This window comes from Globicephala melas, chromosome 11 (assembly GCF_963455315.2).
Source record: "Globicephala melas chromosome 11, mGloMel1.2, whole genome shotgun sequence".
Classification (NCBI taxonomy): domain Eukaryota; kingdom Metazoa; phylum Chordata; class Mammalia; order Artiodactyla; family Delphinidae; genus Globicephala; species Globicephala melas.
The window spans coordinates 48,547,075-48,563,602 of record NC_083324.2 but is presented as its reverse complement, the minus strand read 5'-3'; the positions used below and the strand labels follow the sequence as shown (position 1 = coordinate 48,563,602).

The window sequence follows — 16,528 nt, the reverse complement described above, 5'->3', positions numbered from 1 at the left end:
TTTCTTTCTCTCAATGCTTTTTTAAAAAGCATTGGTATAAAAAAAATGAGATATTTGCAGCTAATAAAAGGCACAGATTTTAAGGGTACTGTTCAATGAGCTTTAACCAATGTATATACCTGTGTGACCACCATCCCAATCACAGTAGAGAACATTTCCATCCCCCGAAAGTGCACTCACACCCCCTTTCCAGTCAGTCATCCTCCCTCCTTCCCTAGGCAACCACTCTTCTGCTTTCTTAGATATGCCAGTTCTAGAGCATCAGCCAAATGGAATCACACAGTATATAGTCTTCTGAGTCTGGCTTCTCTTGCTTAACATAATGTTTTTGAGGTTCTTTACGTTGCTGTGTGTGCCAGCAGTTTCTTTTTATTGCCGTGGTGTCTTTTATTTTTTAACCTTTTTTTTAAACACTTTAAAAATTTTTATTTATTTTATTCATTTATATTTGGCTGCGCCGGGTCTTCGTTACCGCGTGAGGGCTTTCTCTAGTTGTGGTGAGTGGGGGCTACTCTTGGTTGTGGTGCGTGGGCTTCTCATTGCGGTGGCTTCTCTTGTTGTGGAGCACAGGCTGTAGGCACGCGGGCTTCAGTAGTTGTGGCACACGGGCTCAGTAGTTGTGGCTCATGGGCTCTAGAGCGCAGGCTCAGTAGTTGTGGCGCACAGGCTTAGTTGCTCCACAGCATGTGGATCTTCCCGGACCAGGGCTTGAACCCATGTACCCTGCATTGGCAGGCGGATTCTTAACCACTGCACCACTAGGGAAGCCCCTGCCATGGTGTCTTTTTAACACTAGCAGTTTTTTCATTGACTTAAAGGAATTTTGGTATATGATGTGTTAGTTTTCTATGGCTACCATATTAAATGTCCACGAACAGTGGCTGAAAATCATGCAGATTAATTACCTCACAGTCTGTAGGTGAGACATCCGGGTTTGCGCAGCAGGTTTTACAAAGCTGAAATCAAGGTATTGGCTGGCCGGGCTCTTACAGGGAGGGTCTGCCAAGAATCCTCTTCTTTTTTTAAAAAATATTTATTTATTTAGTTATTTGGTTACACCGGGTCTTAGTTGTGGCAGGTGGGCTCCTTAGTTGCAGCATGTGGGCTCCTTAGTGTCAGCACATGGGCTTCTTAGTTGCAGCTTGCTGGCTCCTTAGTTGTGGCAGGCAGGCTCCTTAGTTGCGGCTTACCAGCTCCTTAGTTGTAGCACATGGGCTCCTTAGTTGTCGCAGGTGGGCTCCTTAGTTAAGGCTCCAGGGCTCCTTAGTTGTGGCATACATGTGGGATTTAGTTCTCTGACCAGGGATCAAACCTGGGCCCTTGCATTGGGAGTGCAGAGTCTTATCCACTGTACCACCAGGGAAGTCCCCAAGAATCCTCTTCTAAGCTCAGTTGTGTTGTAGGCAGCATCCAGTTCCTTGCAGCTGTAGGACCAAGGTTCCTGTTTCCTGTCACCCAGGAGCCTCTCTCTGTTTCCAAGGCCACCTGCATTCCTCCCCACGATGCCTCCCTCCATCTTCGAGGCACGAAGTGATGGGGCTAGTCTTTCTTGGGTTTCACATCTGCTGCTGCATCTCTCTTGCCTTCCTCTTCCCCAGCATCTTTCTGACTCCAGCCAGAGAAGGTTTCCTGCTTTAGAGGATTCATGTAATTAGATTGGGCTCACCCAATCCAGGATAATAGCCTTGTTTTACAGTCTGTAATCTTGATTACATCTACAAAGGCCCTTTTGCCACACAATGCATTGACAGGTTCTGGAGATTGGGGCATGGGCATCCTTGGGGGAGTGTGTGTGTGTGTGTGTGTGTGTGTGTGTCTATTATTCGGCCTATCAAATAGTATGAATTAGAAATTTGACTTCTTTTCCAGATATTTCACCAGTTGTGTCAATGGATTCATTCTTTCCCTATTTTAAGAGCTGCCTTTTTCACACATGGAATTCTTTTATAGTGTATGTTTATTTCTGGACGTTCTGTTTTGTTCCACCGATCTGCTTGCTTTCACGTTAGTATCAAACTTTAAAAATTAGTTAAGTTTTATGAATACATGTTAAAATGTTAGAGAAGGTTTTTCTCTTGATACTTTTCTTTTTGTTAAGAATATCTTGGCTATTCTGTCTTGTGTATTCTGAGATGAATTTGAGAATTCTTGCATTAATTTCTTTAAATATCCTGTTTTTTAATTGGAATTTTGTTGAAAATACATTAATTAATTTAGAGAGGATTTGATATTTTATAATAGTGAATTTCTCCAGACAGAATAATGTTGAGTATTAAAAGTTAAAATTCAAGACTGTTTATTGTTGGGTTTTTTTTGGCGATATGCAGCCCTCTCACTGTTGTGGCCTCTCCCGTTGTGAAGCACAGGCTCCGGACACGCAGGCTCAGCGGCCATGGCTCACGGACCCAGCCGCTCCGCGGCATGTGGGATCTTCCCAGACCAGGGCACGAACCCGTGTCCCCTGTATCGGCAGGCGGACTCTCAACCACTGCGCCACCAGGGAAGCCCAAGACTGTTTTTTTGAGTAAAGTTTTTTTTGTTTTTTTCCATATCAGTTTTGCAATTTTAAGAGTGCTAGTGGCTATTTTATACGGAGATTTTTTTTAAGTTTCTTTGAGAATTTTATGTGTTATAGATACTTACATTTTTTTAGTTAAAAGTTTTCTTATTACTCTTTTTTCTTTGAAAATCTGTGTCTGTTCCCTCAGGTTGGACAGATAACAAGGTTTTTGTTTCTGCTTACTTGGGTTTTTTGTTGTTGTTGTTGTCCTGTGTTAATTTAAGCCTGTAAACATCAAATTGTAAAGCAGTGTAAATATAACTGACTTCCCAGGAGTCCTGCTTCTGCTTTTCTGCACATAGTGACATGTTCCATTTGTAATCGAGAATTTAACAAAAAACATGCTTTGAAGTACTGTTTAGTTGCAGGAGAGGAGTGAGTCAGTCTGAGGTGAATCGAGTCAATATGAATATCTGGGGAAACAGGACTTTCAGTTGGCTGTATTGACAGGTCTGAACAGTAGGGATCAAGCTTGAATAGTGGACTAAAACTATTCTGTCCCCCTCAGACAGAAACCAAGCTGCTTCATGAAATCATGTCAGAACCTTTTCTTCTTTATGCTTGCTTCGCAAGGTCAATAACAGCTTAATTGACTTGTACCTTGCTTTTGCACATCTTTGCTCTGTTTAAGGGAATAAGTAGGATGGAAACTCAAGGTTGTGTATTTATGGGGAAGCTATGGAACAGTGAGCTAGTTTCTAGTTGTACTACTGCGGCCACTAAACGGAGGATATGTGGCAACCTGTGACCCCACGTTCTATGCCGAAATGTGGTGCAGAAGTAATTCCATGAGAACTTAGCTCCTGATAGCAGATATTATTCATCCCAATGTGTTAGATGTTGTGTGGGATAGAAAGACAGCACGGTGCTCAGAGGTGGGAATAAGATAGTGCAAGGAGCGTGGAAATTGCACCCCTTCCCCCAAGAGAAAAAGAAAGAAAAACAAATTGGAGTCCCCAGAATGAGTTCTGACTTTCGATATTTATCCCGGACTGTCTGTACCCACCTTCCTGTGGGGAGCAGGAGGGAGTCGGTTTTAAGAATTGCTGTCTCTGGCCTCAGTCTGGAATTGTCTCTACACCCAGCTTTCCAGAGTTGATCTTGGATCATCCACTAATTTGGGGGTGTTTTGAAAGGATTTTAATAAAAAAAGAAACATCACCACCAGAAACCAAAAACAGTAAACACATTTGCTGTTAGGATGTCAAGTCGTACCCAGATAAGATATAGGGGAAAAGCGTCTCTCTGCCCCTTTCAGCTGTCCCGAGCCCACCCCAGTTTTCAGTTTTGCTCCTACAAGTCAGTTATAGAAAACTTCATGTGTATATACACAATGGAACTATAATGGAAAAGAATTGAAAAAAAATGTATAGATATATACATATGTATGTGTAACCCAATCACTTTACTGTACACCTGAAACTAATACAACATTGTAAATCAACTATCCTTCGATAACCAAAACACACACACACACACACACACACACACACACACACACACAAAACTATAACAACCTGCATCTGCTCTGTTTCAAACTTGCTTGTTTCAGAACCTCCCCCTTGCGTTTGCATTTTTCTTGCATCTACTTCCTCCATTGTTGCCAGGCAGCCCTGGCCACCTCCCAACAACTGGACCTTGAATCCTCCTAGGGACGTAGTGAAACTGAGCAAAAGACAACTCTACCCTGTGAAACTGCCTTTACGTTCTAATCTTTCAGCTTTAGCCCCGCTGACAAAACTGAAAGTGCAGGGGTGTGATCGCTCCGTGCCAGCAAGTGTCACGCTCTGAGGGGTGTGACTGCCTGCTGACCGTTTAGCCTCTGCCTTGGCTCTTCAGGGTGGAGTCGAGCTCCCAAAGTCAGCCCACCTACCTTTGGATTCCAGCACTACCACTGTCCCTGGGACTATGGGAAGGCGCTTACCTCTCCTTGCCTCAGTCTCCCCATATTGTGTCAAATGGGGACACAGTCAAGCCTACCTCCTGGGGCTTCTTGTAAGAATGAAATGACGTGATGCTGTAAAGCATGTAGCAGATGCTAACTACATATTCGTTCTCAAGGGTATTGGCATTATGGTAAATTATTACCACTTGTATTTAACGGTTTCATCCTATAAATAGACTGCTCACTTGTTAAAAAGAAGACTCAATAGCTGAGCCCTAAGTATTCAAAGGCAGAGATATAAAGCATTCTCCCCTGCAATGAGGATGTAACTGTAAATAAATCCTACTGAGAAACAAAAAACCTTCCCTGTGGTTGGCAATCTCCCTTTCCCCTGTCACGTGATTGCACCAAGAAAAAATAGAGATGTAAGTGGATGAATACATTTGATGTCTACTCACATAACGTTAAGAGCTCACTCTTGGTTTCTAGAGGAGTATGAAAAAAATTTCTGACGTGAATAATTTTTATTGTATTTGTAAATACAGTGGAAAGGTTTTGTGTTTGAATTCTTCAATTAAGCCCTTAAAGAGTCTCATTTTAATAACATTTATGGTCTGATTATGAAGGTGGAACATTCTTGGGCAACTGGAAATTCAAAAAGCACGAGGAGGAAGATTAAAACCCTACCTAATCCCTATGGTGTGGCTGTTAACATTCTGGCGTGTTTTCAATACATTAGATGTGTTTAAAATTTAATTTGGGATTATACGCCTTTTTATGTAGCCCATATCTTTCATTTACTAACATAGCCTATCATTAAGTGTTCTTTTACAACATGACTTTAAAAATAACTGTGTGGGGCTTCCCTGGTGGCGCAGTGCTTGAGAGTCCGCCTGCCGATGCAGGGGACACGGGTTCGTGCCCCGGTCCGGGAAGATGCCACGTGCCGCGGAGCGGCTGGGCCCGTGAGCCGTGGCCGCTGAGCCTGCGCGTCCGGAGCCTGTGCTCCGCAACGGGAGAGGCCACAGCAGTGAGAGGCCCGCATACCACAAAAAAACAACAACAACTGTGTGCTGTTCTGCCATATGGATATTGTACAACTAATTCAAATCCGTTATACATTATGAAATATTTAGGGTTATTTCTGGTTTTTCACTGTGGCAAACATCCATGAGGCTAAAAATATATCAGCGATGTAGTGTATTTACCCTGTAAAGAGGATATGACTGGGGCTTCCCTGGTGGCACAGTGGTTGAGAGTCCGCCTGTCGATGCAGGGTACACGGGTTCGTGCCCCGGTCCGGGAAGATCCCACATGCCGCGGAGCGGCTGGGTCCGTGAGCCATGGCCGCTGAGCCTGCATATCCAGAGCCTGTGTTCCGCAACGGGAGAGGCCACAACAGTGAGAGGCCCGCGTACCACAAAAAAAAAAAAAAAAAAAAAAGGATATGACTGCTCCCGCCACTTGGGGTCATTCTTTTAAGTATTTCCCAGTGATACCTTGCCATTTTAATTCTTCATTTCTTTGCTTACTAGTGACGGTGGACCTGGGTATCCACTCTCCACGTATTTAGCAATAACTTGTATTCGTTTGTGAATTTTCTGTTTAGGGCCTTACGCGTTTTGGTCAGGGTTGTTGGTCCTTTCTTGCAGTGAAAAGGTATTTATCAAAGAGGGGTATCGGGAATTCCCTGGCTGTCCAGTGGTTAAGACTCAGCGCTTTCACTGCCGTGGGCCTGGGTTCAATCCCTGGTCGGGGAACTAAGATTCCGCAAGCTGAGTGGTGTGGCCAAAAAAAAGGGGTGGGGTATTAACCCTTTGTCAGTTGTTACAGCCATTTCCTTTTTCTAGCTGTCCAAAACTGGCCAGTTTAAGATTATTCATTGGACACACTGGCCTGCAATATTTGAAAGAGAAACATGTTTTTATTCTCTATTCAATCAATTCTTTAAATTTTTTTCATGTTCTACTCTGTCATCTCTGTATAAATGTGAGCCATAAAATTGAGAGATTATCTAATGCAAAGTCTAGGTGGAATTTCATATTCTGACTTGTTTAGCAATCACATGCCTCATTCTGGTACAGCTCTGCCTGAGGAACGCAGGAATGCAGTTCAAAAGCCCAATAAGCTCATATGGGTTTAAAATAAGCCACCACTTCTATCTGCTTGAGTCTGCTTCCCCAGCCCCAAAACCCCTGGACAAGATTTGAAATAAGAACAATAAGAATTATTCGCTATCCAAGAATTGTGCTAGTGGAGAAGGCCTTTGGTAATCGTATGACCCCACAGGTACAGGGCCTATGCAGCCACCTGAAGTATCCTCATTTTTAAGACCCTCCCCACTGCCTTGCCTTTGCTGCTGCCATCTTGGGAGGAGAAAATTCTAAGGGGCATCTCTTCTGACCCCTACCTTTTCTTTGGCCACAGCGCGCAGCATGCAGGATCTTAGTTCCCCCAACAGGGATCGAACCTATGCCCCCTGCAATGGAAGCACATAGTCTTAACCACTGGACTGTAGGAATGAAATGACGTGATGGAAGTCCCTGACCCCCACCTGTTCCCTGCCTCGTTGGCAGCTGCTTCTCAGGGCTCTCCAAGGCCTCTCCTCTCCACTACCTTGGTTCAACAAACACTTGCTGAGGCCCATCAGCTGGGCAGGGCTCCAGGCCCTTCTCTCCAACCACCCAGAGACCACACCAGAGAGAATCAGTAACAGACAGCCTGTCTGAGTCTGGCATTCAAATTTATTACACCACAAATATTTAAGTACCCGTTCTGTGTTAGGCCATAGCATTACAAAATAAATAAAGCAAGAGTCATGAAAGAGGCAGGTGCTTCCTGGGGGATGCAGACAGGTAAGCAGGCAGTGGCAGTCTCAGAGACAAATACTCCGAGGCTTATTTTACTAGTGTTTTTAGGAAGAGAGGAGGGTGGGAGAGGCAGTGGTGGTGGCCCCGTGTCCTAGCCCCTTGAGGCCTTTAGGACTGTACCTCCCCTCCCCTTTCCCTCCTTCTAAGAGAGTGCAAGGACTGTCAGCTCCTTGTATGAGGAGGTGATGCAGGACAGGGTCAAGGGCAGAAATTTGGAATTGGAGTCAGAATCGGGGAACGCCATTAGCAGATCCTTAGGCAAGTGACTTGAACCCCTTTGAGCCTCAGTTTCCTCATCTGAACAGTGAGGACAGAGCCTCCTTCTGGGCTGCTGTGATGGGTAAATCAGAGAGTAATACTAGTGGCGGTTATGGGAAGAGCTGCCACTACCTACCAGCTTTATGTCGGCTTGTGCATGGAAGCAGCCTCTTTGCTCAGAGCCTAGCTGGTCATTAACACAGAATAAATGGAATCATTCTGGCTGCTGCTCCTGAGGTCAGAAGAGAACTGAGGAAGAAACCGTCTCATCAGAGCAGACATCCAGTCTGGTTCCCGGGTGGTGAGGGGTGTGGTCAGGGTGTAACCTAGGCCGGTGGGAGGGGCCAGGATGAACCACCAGCCTCTCCAGACTCAGCGATGCAGATATAGAGGGGAAGGAGACCTGTTCAGGCGGGCAGCCAGCCTTTCCTCCGTCTCCTCACAGGATGGACCCCACAGCTTACGCTGAGCAGTTGAAAGAATTTGGCAACCAGGTTTTTAAGAATGGAAACTTCTCTTTGGCCATCAGAAAGTACGATGAAGCCATCCAGATTCTCCGGCACTTATACCAGTGGGGGTAAGTGTTTGGATTTTCTCCCTGCCTTTTGTTTGTAATTTTTTTAAGTAAAGGGGGACTCACTCTCTTGCTTTTGTTTTCTTCTCATTTGTTGCCACACCACCTAGTTTCTGTTTCCTTTCTCCTCCCACTTTCTGTTTCTCTTCTCTGCAGTGTTAGCTCAGAGACTAGAGGAATTCAGGAAATGGAAAGTGAAACATAGGGGACTGTTGATAAACATTACAAACTTCCCCTTCTTTCTGGTTCCTGGGATGACTGAAGCCCCCAAGCCCCTCACTTGTCGTTCATTTCATCTTGTTTATCCATTCCATCAACCCCCTGGCCACAGGGCACACCACCAGGAACTAAGCCTCACCTCTTCCCCTGCCCCTTCAACTTCTAGCAGACCTGTTCCCAAACATTTCAGGATCACGACTGCTTACAGGCAGGACCCCAGAGAGCTTTTGTTGATGTAGTTTGTAACTATCAATAAAGCCTGTATTAGAACTCAAAACTGAGAAACATTTAAAATATGTATTTATTCATCTTTTTTAAAATAGCAGTAATAAACCCATGACATTAACATAAGCAGCATTTTTATGAGAAATAACTATTTTTCAAAATGAAAAATTTGGTGAGAAGAGTTTTACATTTTCGCAAGTCTCTTTAATGTCTGTCTCAATGGAAGATGTCTGTCTTCTCACATCTGCTTCTGCATTTAGTCTGTTGTGATACCACACGCCAAGTAGCCTCTGGAAAACTCCCCGTCCACGTGAGAGAATGAATGTGAAAAAGGCACACACTGTCTTGGTATTATTGTATTAGTTTCCTGTTGCTGCTTTAACAAATGACCACCAATTTAGTTGCTTAAAACAATACCCGTTTATTATCTTACACTTCTGGAGATCAGAGGTCTGAAAGGAGTCTTACAAGGCTAAAATTAAGGTGTCACCAGGGCTGGTTCCTTGTGGAGGAGACTCCATTTCCTTGCCTCTTTTACCCTCGAATGGCTGCCTGTATCCTTGGCTTGTGGTCCCTTCCTGCATCCTCAAAGCGCATCATTCCGGTCTCTGCTTCTGTTGTCACATCACCTTCTCCTCTGCTGTGGCCGGCTCTCTCAGTCTCCCTCTTATAAGGACCTTTGTGACTGTATCATAATCCAGGATAATCTCCTCCTCTCAAGATCCTTAAATTAATCCCATCTCCAGAGTTCCTTTTGCCATAAAAGAAAACATTATTTGACATATATACACTAATATGTATTAAATGGATAATTACTAAGAACCTGCTGTATAAAAAAATAAATAAAATTCAAAACAAAAAAACACGTCATTTGGAAACCATTATTCAGCCAACTACAATTGTGAAGATATTTTGTCCTTGGGAACTACTGTTGTTCCCTCTGGGGGAACTACCCCCCAGAGTTTCCCAGATCATACTCTGGGGACAGCTGTAGTAGAGGAAGCAGAAGTTGGCATTTGTAGGGTGTATGCAGCCTAAACGTGTACCGAGAAGGGGCACTGACTTGAATTCCCGACACATGGCTCCCACCTCCTCCCTCCTTGGTGTCTACACTCCAGCTGGACTTGAATTGACTGCAGTTGGCCTGAGCCTGTGTAGTTCTGTCATTCTGCCCCCTCAGGTCAGACTGGGCCTAGAGCTCCTCATTCGGGGGAAAACATTGACCTTTCTTGAAAAGTTAATGTTGTGTCATGGTTGTGGCCATAGACTGACCACACTGTGAGTACTCAGATCTCAGCACCACCACTTACTAGCTGTGCGACCACTAATGGGACACCTGCCTGCACCCTCACATGTCGCCTGTCATGGGACCTTCCTGACACAGTTCCCCGTGCCCATCACTGCCTTCCTGCTGCTGCCAGCTGACATAGGGGTTTAGGGAATTGTGGTTAACTGAGCAGGTGCTCTCAGGAGAAGGGAACTGAGGGAGAAGCAGGATGGGGCAGGGATGGTGTCTCCGCTGGAGTCAGCTGCAGCCTGATCCCCTGGGGAGCTCTGGGGCCCCTGAGATGTACTGCAGAGCTGTCCCACTTTAGGAAAGGAGGCTGACCTTTTAATTCCCATGTCAGTCAGTCACCGGTCATAGGCTGTCTGGCCCCAGGAGTTGTCCTAGGGAGTGGGGCTGGATTAGTCAGCTCAGGCTGCAGTAACAAACTACCACTGACAGGGTGGAATAACAACAGAAATTTATTCCTCACAGTTCTGGAGGCTGGGAAGTCCAAGGTCCAGGTGCCAGCCAGTTCAGTCCCTGGTAAGTGCCCCCTTCCTGGGTTGCAGCCAGCCACATTCTCACTACATCCTCACATGGTGGAGAGAGAGAACGGAAACCCTCTGCCATCTCTTATAAGGGCACTAATCCTATCGTGAGGGACCCACTCTCCTGACTTCATCTAAACCTAATCACCTCCCCAAAGGCACCCTCTCCAAATACCATCACTGTGGGGGCTGGGGCCTCAACGTATGAATTTGTGGGGGGAGGGACAGTCCATAACGGGGGTGTAACTTTCTGGGGAGAGGGCAGCTCCCATTAGGCTGAGGATAAATCTCTGGAGAACGGGGCATCAGGAGACCCTAGCTGCAGCCAACACTCATTCCTGCTGGGGTCGGCTGCACTGGCCAGGTGTCTGGGCAGGACACGTGGCGACTGCTACACTGTGGCCACGGCTCCATTGTCAGTTACCCTCTGACAGCCCCACTGCTTCTGTGCTTCTGGGTCCTCATCCTTCACTAAGAGGGAATGATGGGCAGTGAGAGGAGCCGGATACACCAAGCACTGTGGGTAGGGACATAGTAGAGGAGATTTTTGTTTTGCTTTATTTTTGTGGGTATCTATATTAACTAACTTTTCTGTTTGTATTATTTTTACAGTTAAAGTATTCAATAAAAAAAAAGAAGCATAAGCCTTGCTTTTCCACCTTGTGTGTCTTGAATTCAGCAGCACTTGGGCTTCTGTTGACCTGTTATGGTATATTTTGTGTTTTGCTTCTTGCAGCCTGGTTTCAGCACTAACGTTGCAGCTGTGTGACCCCCTAGACCCAGGCAGGAGGGGCCCTGCCCTGCCAGGCTTTACAGGCCTGCTTTGGCCGTTCTCCAGCTGTACCCTCCCCACAGGTGGGAGTCTGGGGCCACGTGCTTTACCCAGCCAGAGCCCTTGCCTCCTCTTTCGTCCACACTGTGGGTACCAGGCCCCTGGAAGTCCTGTCCATGGATCCTGCTCCTAGGGCCTACACAGGCCTCTTACCCGCAGTCCATTCTTTGGAGCGCCGTCCAAGGTCAGGAGTGTGGACAGAGCTTGGGATTGTGTCTTCTGCAGTGCAGGATGAAGGCTGAGATGGAAAGAGAAGAGGGAGTGGGCAGGGGTGCCAGCTTGGCTCACCCTCCCCTGACAGTGCCTGTGTTCTAAATTTGAAGCTTGCCTTTCAGTTATTATAAAGTAGGCGGCTAAAAGATATTTTATTGAACATTTGTAAGCTTGAGTTATGGCCTTCAAATACTTAGACTAGCACTGTGCAATAGGACTTTCTGTGATGATGAAAATGTTCTATAGCAGAGAATTTGGCTATTGAGTACTTAACAGGTGGCTAATACAACTAAGGTACTGAATTTTAAATTTTATTTAATTTTAATTAATTTTAATTTAAATGGCTACACGTGGCCTGTGGCTACTGTATCAGACAGAGATTAGCCACATGGTGTGAGGGCCACCTTTTGCACTCTGGCCCTGGGTTCTGCACGCATTTGGGTGGCCCTGCCTATGTAGTAGAACAGTGTTCATCCTGCATCTTTCGCAGGGCCCGTGGGGACAGTGTGGTCATGTGTTCTGATGAGCTCTGCCTCCGTGCATGTGGGGTGGCTCCCACGGTGTCTGTTCTCTGCGAGGGCTCGGTGGGAACTCCCATCCTCTCCATCTTTTCGCAGCATCTTCTCCAATGGTCTCTAAAGGATAAAAAGACCTGTGGAGATCAGTAGGAGGTAGACCCAAGGTGTTGAGAACATTTGTTGCGAAAGGTTGGGAACAGGATTTGGGAGTGAGGAAGGGAGATTGGGACATCGCAAACATCCCAGGCTTTCCAGGCTATGAGGGTCAGATGTCATAGGCATCATTGGGACGCTTCCTGCTGAAACTCCAGCACGATGGGAGCAACCAGCACCAGAATGGTGGCCTTCGAGCTTCTGTATTTGCAGGACGAAAGAACTATTTACTGACCACCAGTTGGTCCTTTCTCACAGGGTTCCCCGCAGGGACTTGGCTGTGCTGCTGTGCAACAAATCCAATGCGTTTTACAGCCTCGGGAAATGGAACGAGGCCTCCGTGGCCGCCAAGGAGTGTCTCCAGTGGGATCCAACCTACGTGAAGGTATGGTGACCACCAGATGCTGCGGCTGCTGCCTCTTCCTCTTAATCTGCCTCCTTCCCTTCCTTCTTTTTAAAATGGAAATGCTAGGAGTGCTTCTCATTCAACTTTCTCTGCACTTAAGACAGATGTGCACAGAGCACACGTGCTGTATCTGGAGAAGAGCAAGAAGGTTGGTGGCCAAGTGTTGAAAGGCATTTGCAGGGGAGAGTGGAGCCGGGCCTTTTGGCAGATGGAGTCCAGTGGAGATCCTGGTGGAGCTCATTTTCTTCTGATGTAGTTGCACCAAAATTCATAGTCTGTTCATGTTCTTTGCAGTTTGCAAGTTTCACTGTCTTCTTTGTGGCCATAATAATTCTCCGGGAGAGGGGATTTATGGCAATCTATATTTCTTGGAGGTTTCTGCTTGTAATCAGAGAAGGGAGGCTCCAGGAAGGCTCCTTTCTTTCTTTCTTTCTTTCTTCCTTCCTTCCTTCCTTCCTTCCTTCCTTCCTTTTCTTTCTCTCTCTCTCTTTCTCTCTCTCTCTCTCTCTCCCTCCCTCCTTTCCTTCCTTCCTCCCTTCCTCCCTCCCTTCCTTCCTTCCTTCCTTCCTTCCTTCCTTCCTTATTTGGTTGTGCTGGGTCTTTAGTTGCAGCAGGCAGGCTCCTTAGTTGAAGCACATGGGCTCCTTAGTTGTGGCAGGTGGGCTCCTTAGTTGTGGCATACAAACTCTTAGTTTTGGCATGCATGTGGGATCTAGTTACCTAACCAGGGAATGAGCCCCGGCCCCCTGCATTGGGAGTGTGGAGTCTTAAGCACTGGGCCACCAGGGAAGTCCCAGGAAGGCTTCTTTCTGCATCTGTTGAATCTCAGAGGCCTTCAGCTCAAAAGAATCCTTATGCCAAAGTGTCACATTTTGGGGTGATGTATTCTGATCCCCTTCACCTTCCTCCAAAATAAAAGGTGAAACTTAGAACTGAGGAAGGTAAAGAAATGGGAAATTCTGTACCATCTTGCTTGGTTGGTGGGGGGAACACCTTTTTTTCTTTCCTTTTTCTGATTGTTATCTACTGTTTTAGACTTTTAAATGACGGTGAAAACAAATCAGTAAATAATCAGGGATTTGGTATTTAGTGGAATTTCAGGTGCTTGCTTTTTTATGAACCCAGTTGGTGAACACCTTGTGTTATCTTAGACAGAAAATTGTTTTGGTACCTCTTGATACTGATTCATTTTGATGGTTAAAGTGAGGAAAGCAGTACGAATCATTTTGTTCCTTCTCGAGAGTTTGACAGTTTGTATACAGGCAAAACTGACCATTTTCTTGTATTAATCATTGTAATTTTCCTCCCTCTCCAGAAACCAAAAAAATTTTTTGACCTCTGGTGTATGTTGCCTATAATGTGGGGCTGGGTAAACCTCAGTGCTTGTCATTACCATTGGAAATTGTGTTTACTTTGATTGAAAGGAGCAGGGAACAACTCCTATGCTGACATGACAATCTCATTCTTCTCCAGAACACTGTATTCGTAGGATTGGTTTCATTCCTCCCTTCTTGGCCAGGCTGCGATTTGAAGCATGAATACATAAACCACACATGTCATTGGAACCAGGCCTGCTCCCTTCTCTCTGGGTCCTATGTTAGATGCTGTACATGTCATGGACTTGAAAGGGATTATTTTCTTGCCAGTTAAAAAATGGCAGGAACAATGTGGAAATCCTGTATCCAGAGCTTGTTAGAAATCTGTATGTACCTAGAAGTCAGACTCCTGCAGTCTGTTTCCTCACAGCCTCAATCTTGCCTTCAGCAGCAGGTCAGAAAAGATGGGTGTGTTAACGGTTTTGCTTTTCTTCGTTGCAGGGATACTACCGAGCTGGTTATTCCTTGCTGCGGTTGCACCAGCCTTATGAAGCTGCTGACATGTTTTTCAAGGGTCTGAGACTCGTGCAAAGCAGCCAGGACCAGACCCAGGTTGCTGATTTCTTGGTGGGAGTCTTCACCACGATGGGCAGTAAGTCAGGACTGGGGGAGGCCCACCCTCTTTCTTTCTTTTAAAGTGCTTGTGATTTCTTTGAAAGCCTCCTGGGGACTCAGGTTTCTGGGGAGATAATTACAGGGTGTTTTTCTTTGTGGCTCATTTATGTAGCTTGAATGAAACTGGTTTTTACACTAGAAAGCACATGGGAAGCTTTGTTGGCTGGGGCCTTTGTGAAAACAACTGGGTCTTTTTGCACAAATCACTTAAAGCTGTCCCAATTTTCCGGTTTTGTTTCAGACTTCTTAAGTTTTCTGTGTTGCTAGCCATAGGGATTTCCCTGCTTATACTACGTGTTTTACGTGATTTTTGCATGTATCTCTCCAGTGTGTCGAGAAAATGTTCCTGTTTGCTATAAAACCAATCTGAAAAGGCTGAGGGAGGGGCCTGTGGAAGCTGACAGTCTACGAGGGACACACCAGGTTGGGCGGGGGGTGGCGGTTTGCATCACTTATTGGGTTATTAGTCTGAAGACCTGGCGTGTGAGATGGCTTTGTCCGTGGCCTGGAATTGGCAAAAATAGACAATTCTGAAACACAATGTAATATGCTCCCTGCCAGGGACAAAGGAGCTCTTTCCCTGGTTATCACAGCGCAGTCTAAAGTTCTGCCAGTGGTCAGGCTGTTGTTTTCAAATACTGTGTTTGGTCAAATTTAAGATTGCACTAATTTAAGATGCGCCACTAATTTATGTTCTGCCGTTGAGACAGCATCAATAGCAGCACATGCCCCGATTCTACAGATGGTAGAATGTGAACAATGACACATGTTAGAATTGCTGGAAAATGCTCTCAGCTTCAGAAATGGGGAAATTACTGCTGACGATAGATTCAACTGATATAGATCCAGCTCTTCCCATTGCAGTTGTGGGAAAGCAACTTTTGTGCTCTGTGGATGGGATCCTACAGATTTTGGGAAGTTCGGCACAGAGAAGGGGAGAGAGCAGTGTCAGGCAGTGGGTGGGAAGGGGTTAGAGGTGGGCTCAGCTGTGTCTCCTGGCAGAGAAATAGGTGTCCAGACAGGTGCTAATGGGTCGCAGCTTTCCCGTCAGCCTTTTGCCGACAGTGACTAAAGCCTGCTTCCCTTTCCTCTGAACCTGATGGCTTGACCCATTCCCTACACTTCCTCATTGTTCTCTGTGTCTTTTAAAAGCCACTGTTCTGTCAGAAGCCAGGCCAGAGTTATGGGAATTCCAGACAACTGTCTCTTGGTGACTGCCCCTCTAAGAAATCTGGATCCTGAGGGGGGCAGTTAACAGGATTTCTTAGGGTAACGCATCCCAGACTTTTCTACCAAAGTATACCTGTTTGGAGGATGAATGTTATGCCCGTGGCCCAATTTCTAAATTTTGAAAAATGTATTTATGAAAATTGTGTATCTTTTTTATACAATATATGTTTTGCTATTTACTCATTTTTGGAAATTGATAATCCTAGAAGAGGTGCCATGTTATTCTGGCCCCTGACCTGTCGCCTTGGATGTTCGCATCCACGAGTTTGCAGGGTCATGAGATGCAAAAGGTCACTAGCTTGAAAGGGTGCAAATTGACTCAAAGAGCTGCTCGACCTGGGTTCCCGTCTTGGTTTTGTCATGAACTAGCTGCACGATAAGCCACGAAGCTTCATCTCATTTCTCATAGTTTCTCACTGTTGGATGAAAATGATATTTGTCACCTTTCTTTCTTTCTTTCTTTTTTTTTGCGGTACGCGGGCCCCTCACTGTTGTGGCCTCTCTCGTTGCGGAGCACAGGCTCCGGACGCGCAGGCTCAGCGGCCATGGCTCACGGGCCCAGCCGCTCCGCGGCATGTGGGATCTTCCCGGACCGGGGCACGAACCCACGTCCCCTGCATCGTCAGGCGGACTCTCAACCACTGCGCCACCTGGGAAGCCCCTGTCACCTTTCTTAAAGGAAGTGAGTTTTATAACTTCCCTTAAGCACCCATTTCCTCCTCCATATATGGAGGTAATAGGCACTGCCTTATTGGTTTGTTTGAGGGATTAGTATAACA

The 16,528-nt window shown here is 45.9% G+C and overlaps 1 protein-coding gene across 6 annotated transcripts in view; it reads left to right on the top strand.

Moving 5' to 3' along the window:
- The window catches only part of TRANK1 (tetratricopeptide repeat and ankyrin repeat containing 1), an 87,577-nt gene that overhangs the window by 13,686 nt on the left and 57,363 nt on the right, over nucleotides 1-16,528 (top strand). For 2 of the 6 annotated variants that reach the window (XM_060307994.1, XM_030830123.2), the window contains exons 2-5: nucleotides 8,019-8,150; nucleotides 10,351-10,401; nucleotides 12,381-12,507; nucleotides 14,346-14,496. In XM_060307994.1, the coding sequence (XP_060163977.1) occupies nucleotides 8,019-8,150; nucleotides 10,351-10,401; nucleotides 12,381-12,507; nucleotides 14,346-14,496 (461 nt within the window). Of the gene's footprint in view, nucleotides 1-389; nucleotides 498-8,018; nucleotides 8,151-10,350; nucleotides 10,402-11,142; nucleotides 11,423-12,380; nucleotides 12,508-14,345; nucleotides 14,497-16,234; nucleotides 16,432-16,528 lie in introns of those variants that run through there. The other 4 variants (XM_060307995.1, XM_060307996.1, XM_030830124.2 and 1 more) reach the window with 4 other exon arrangements.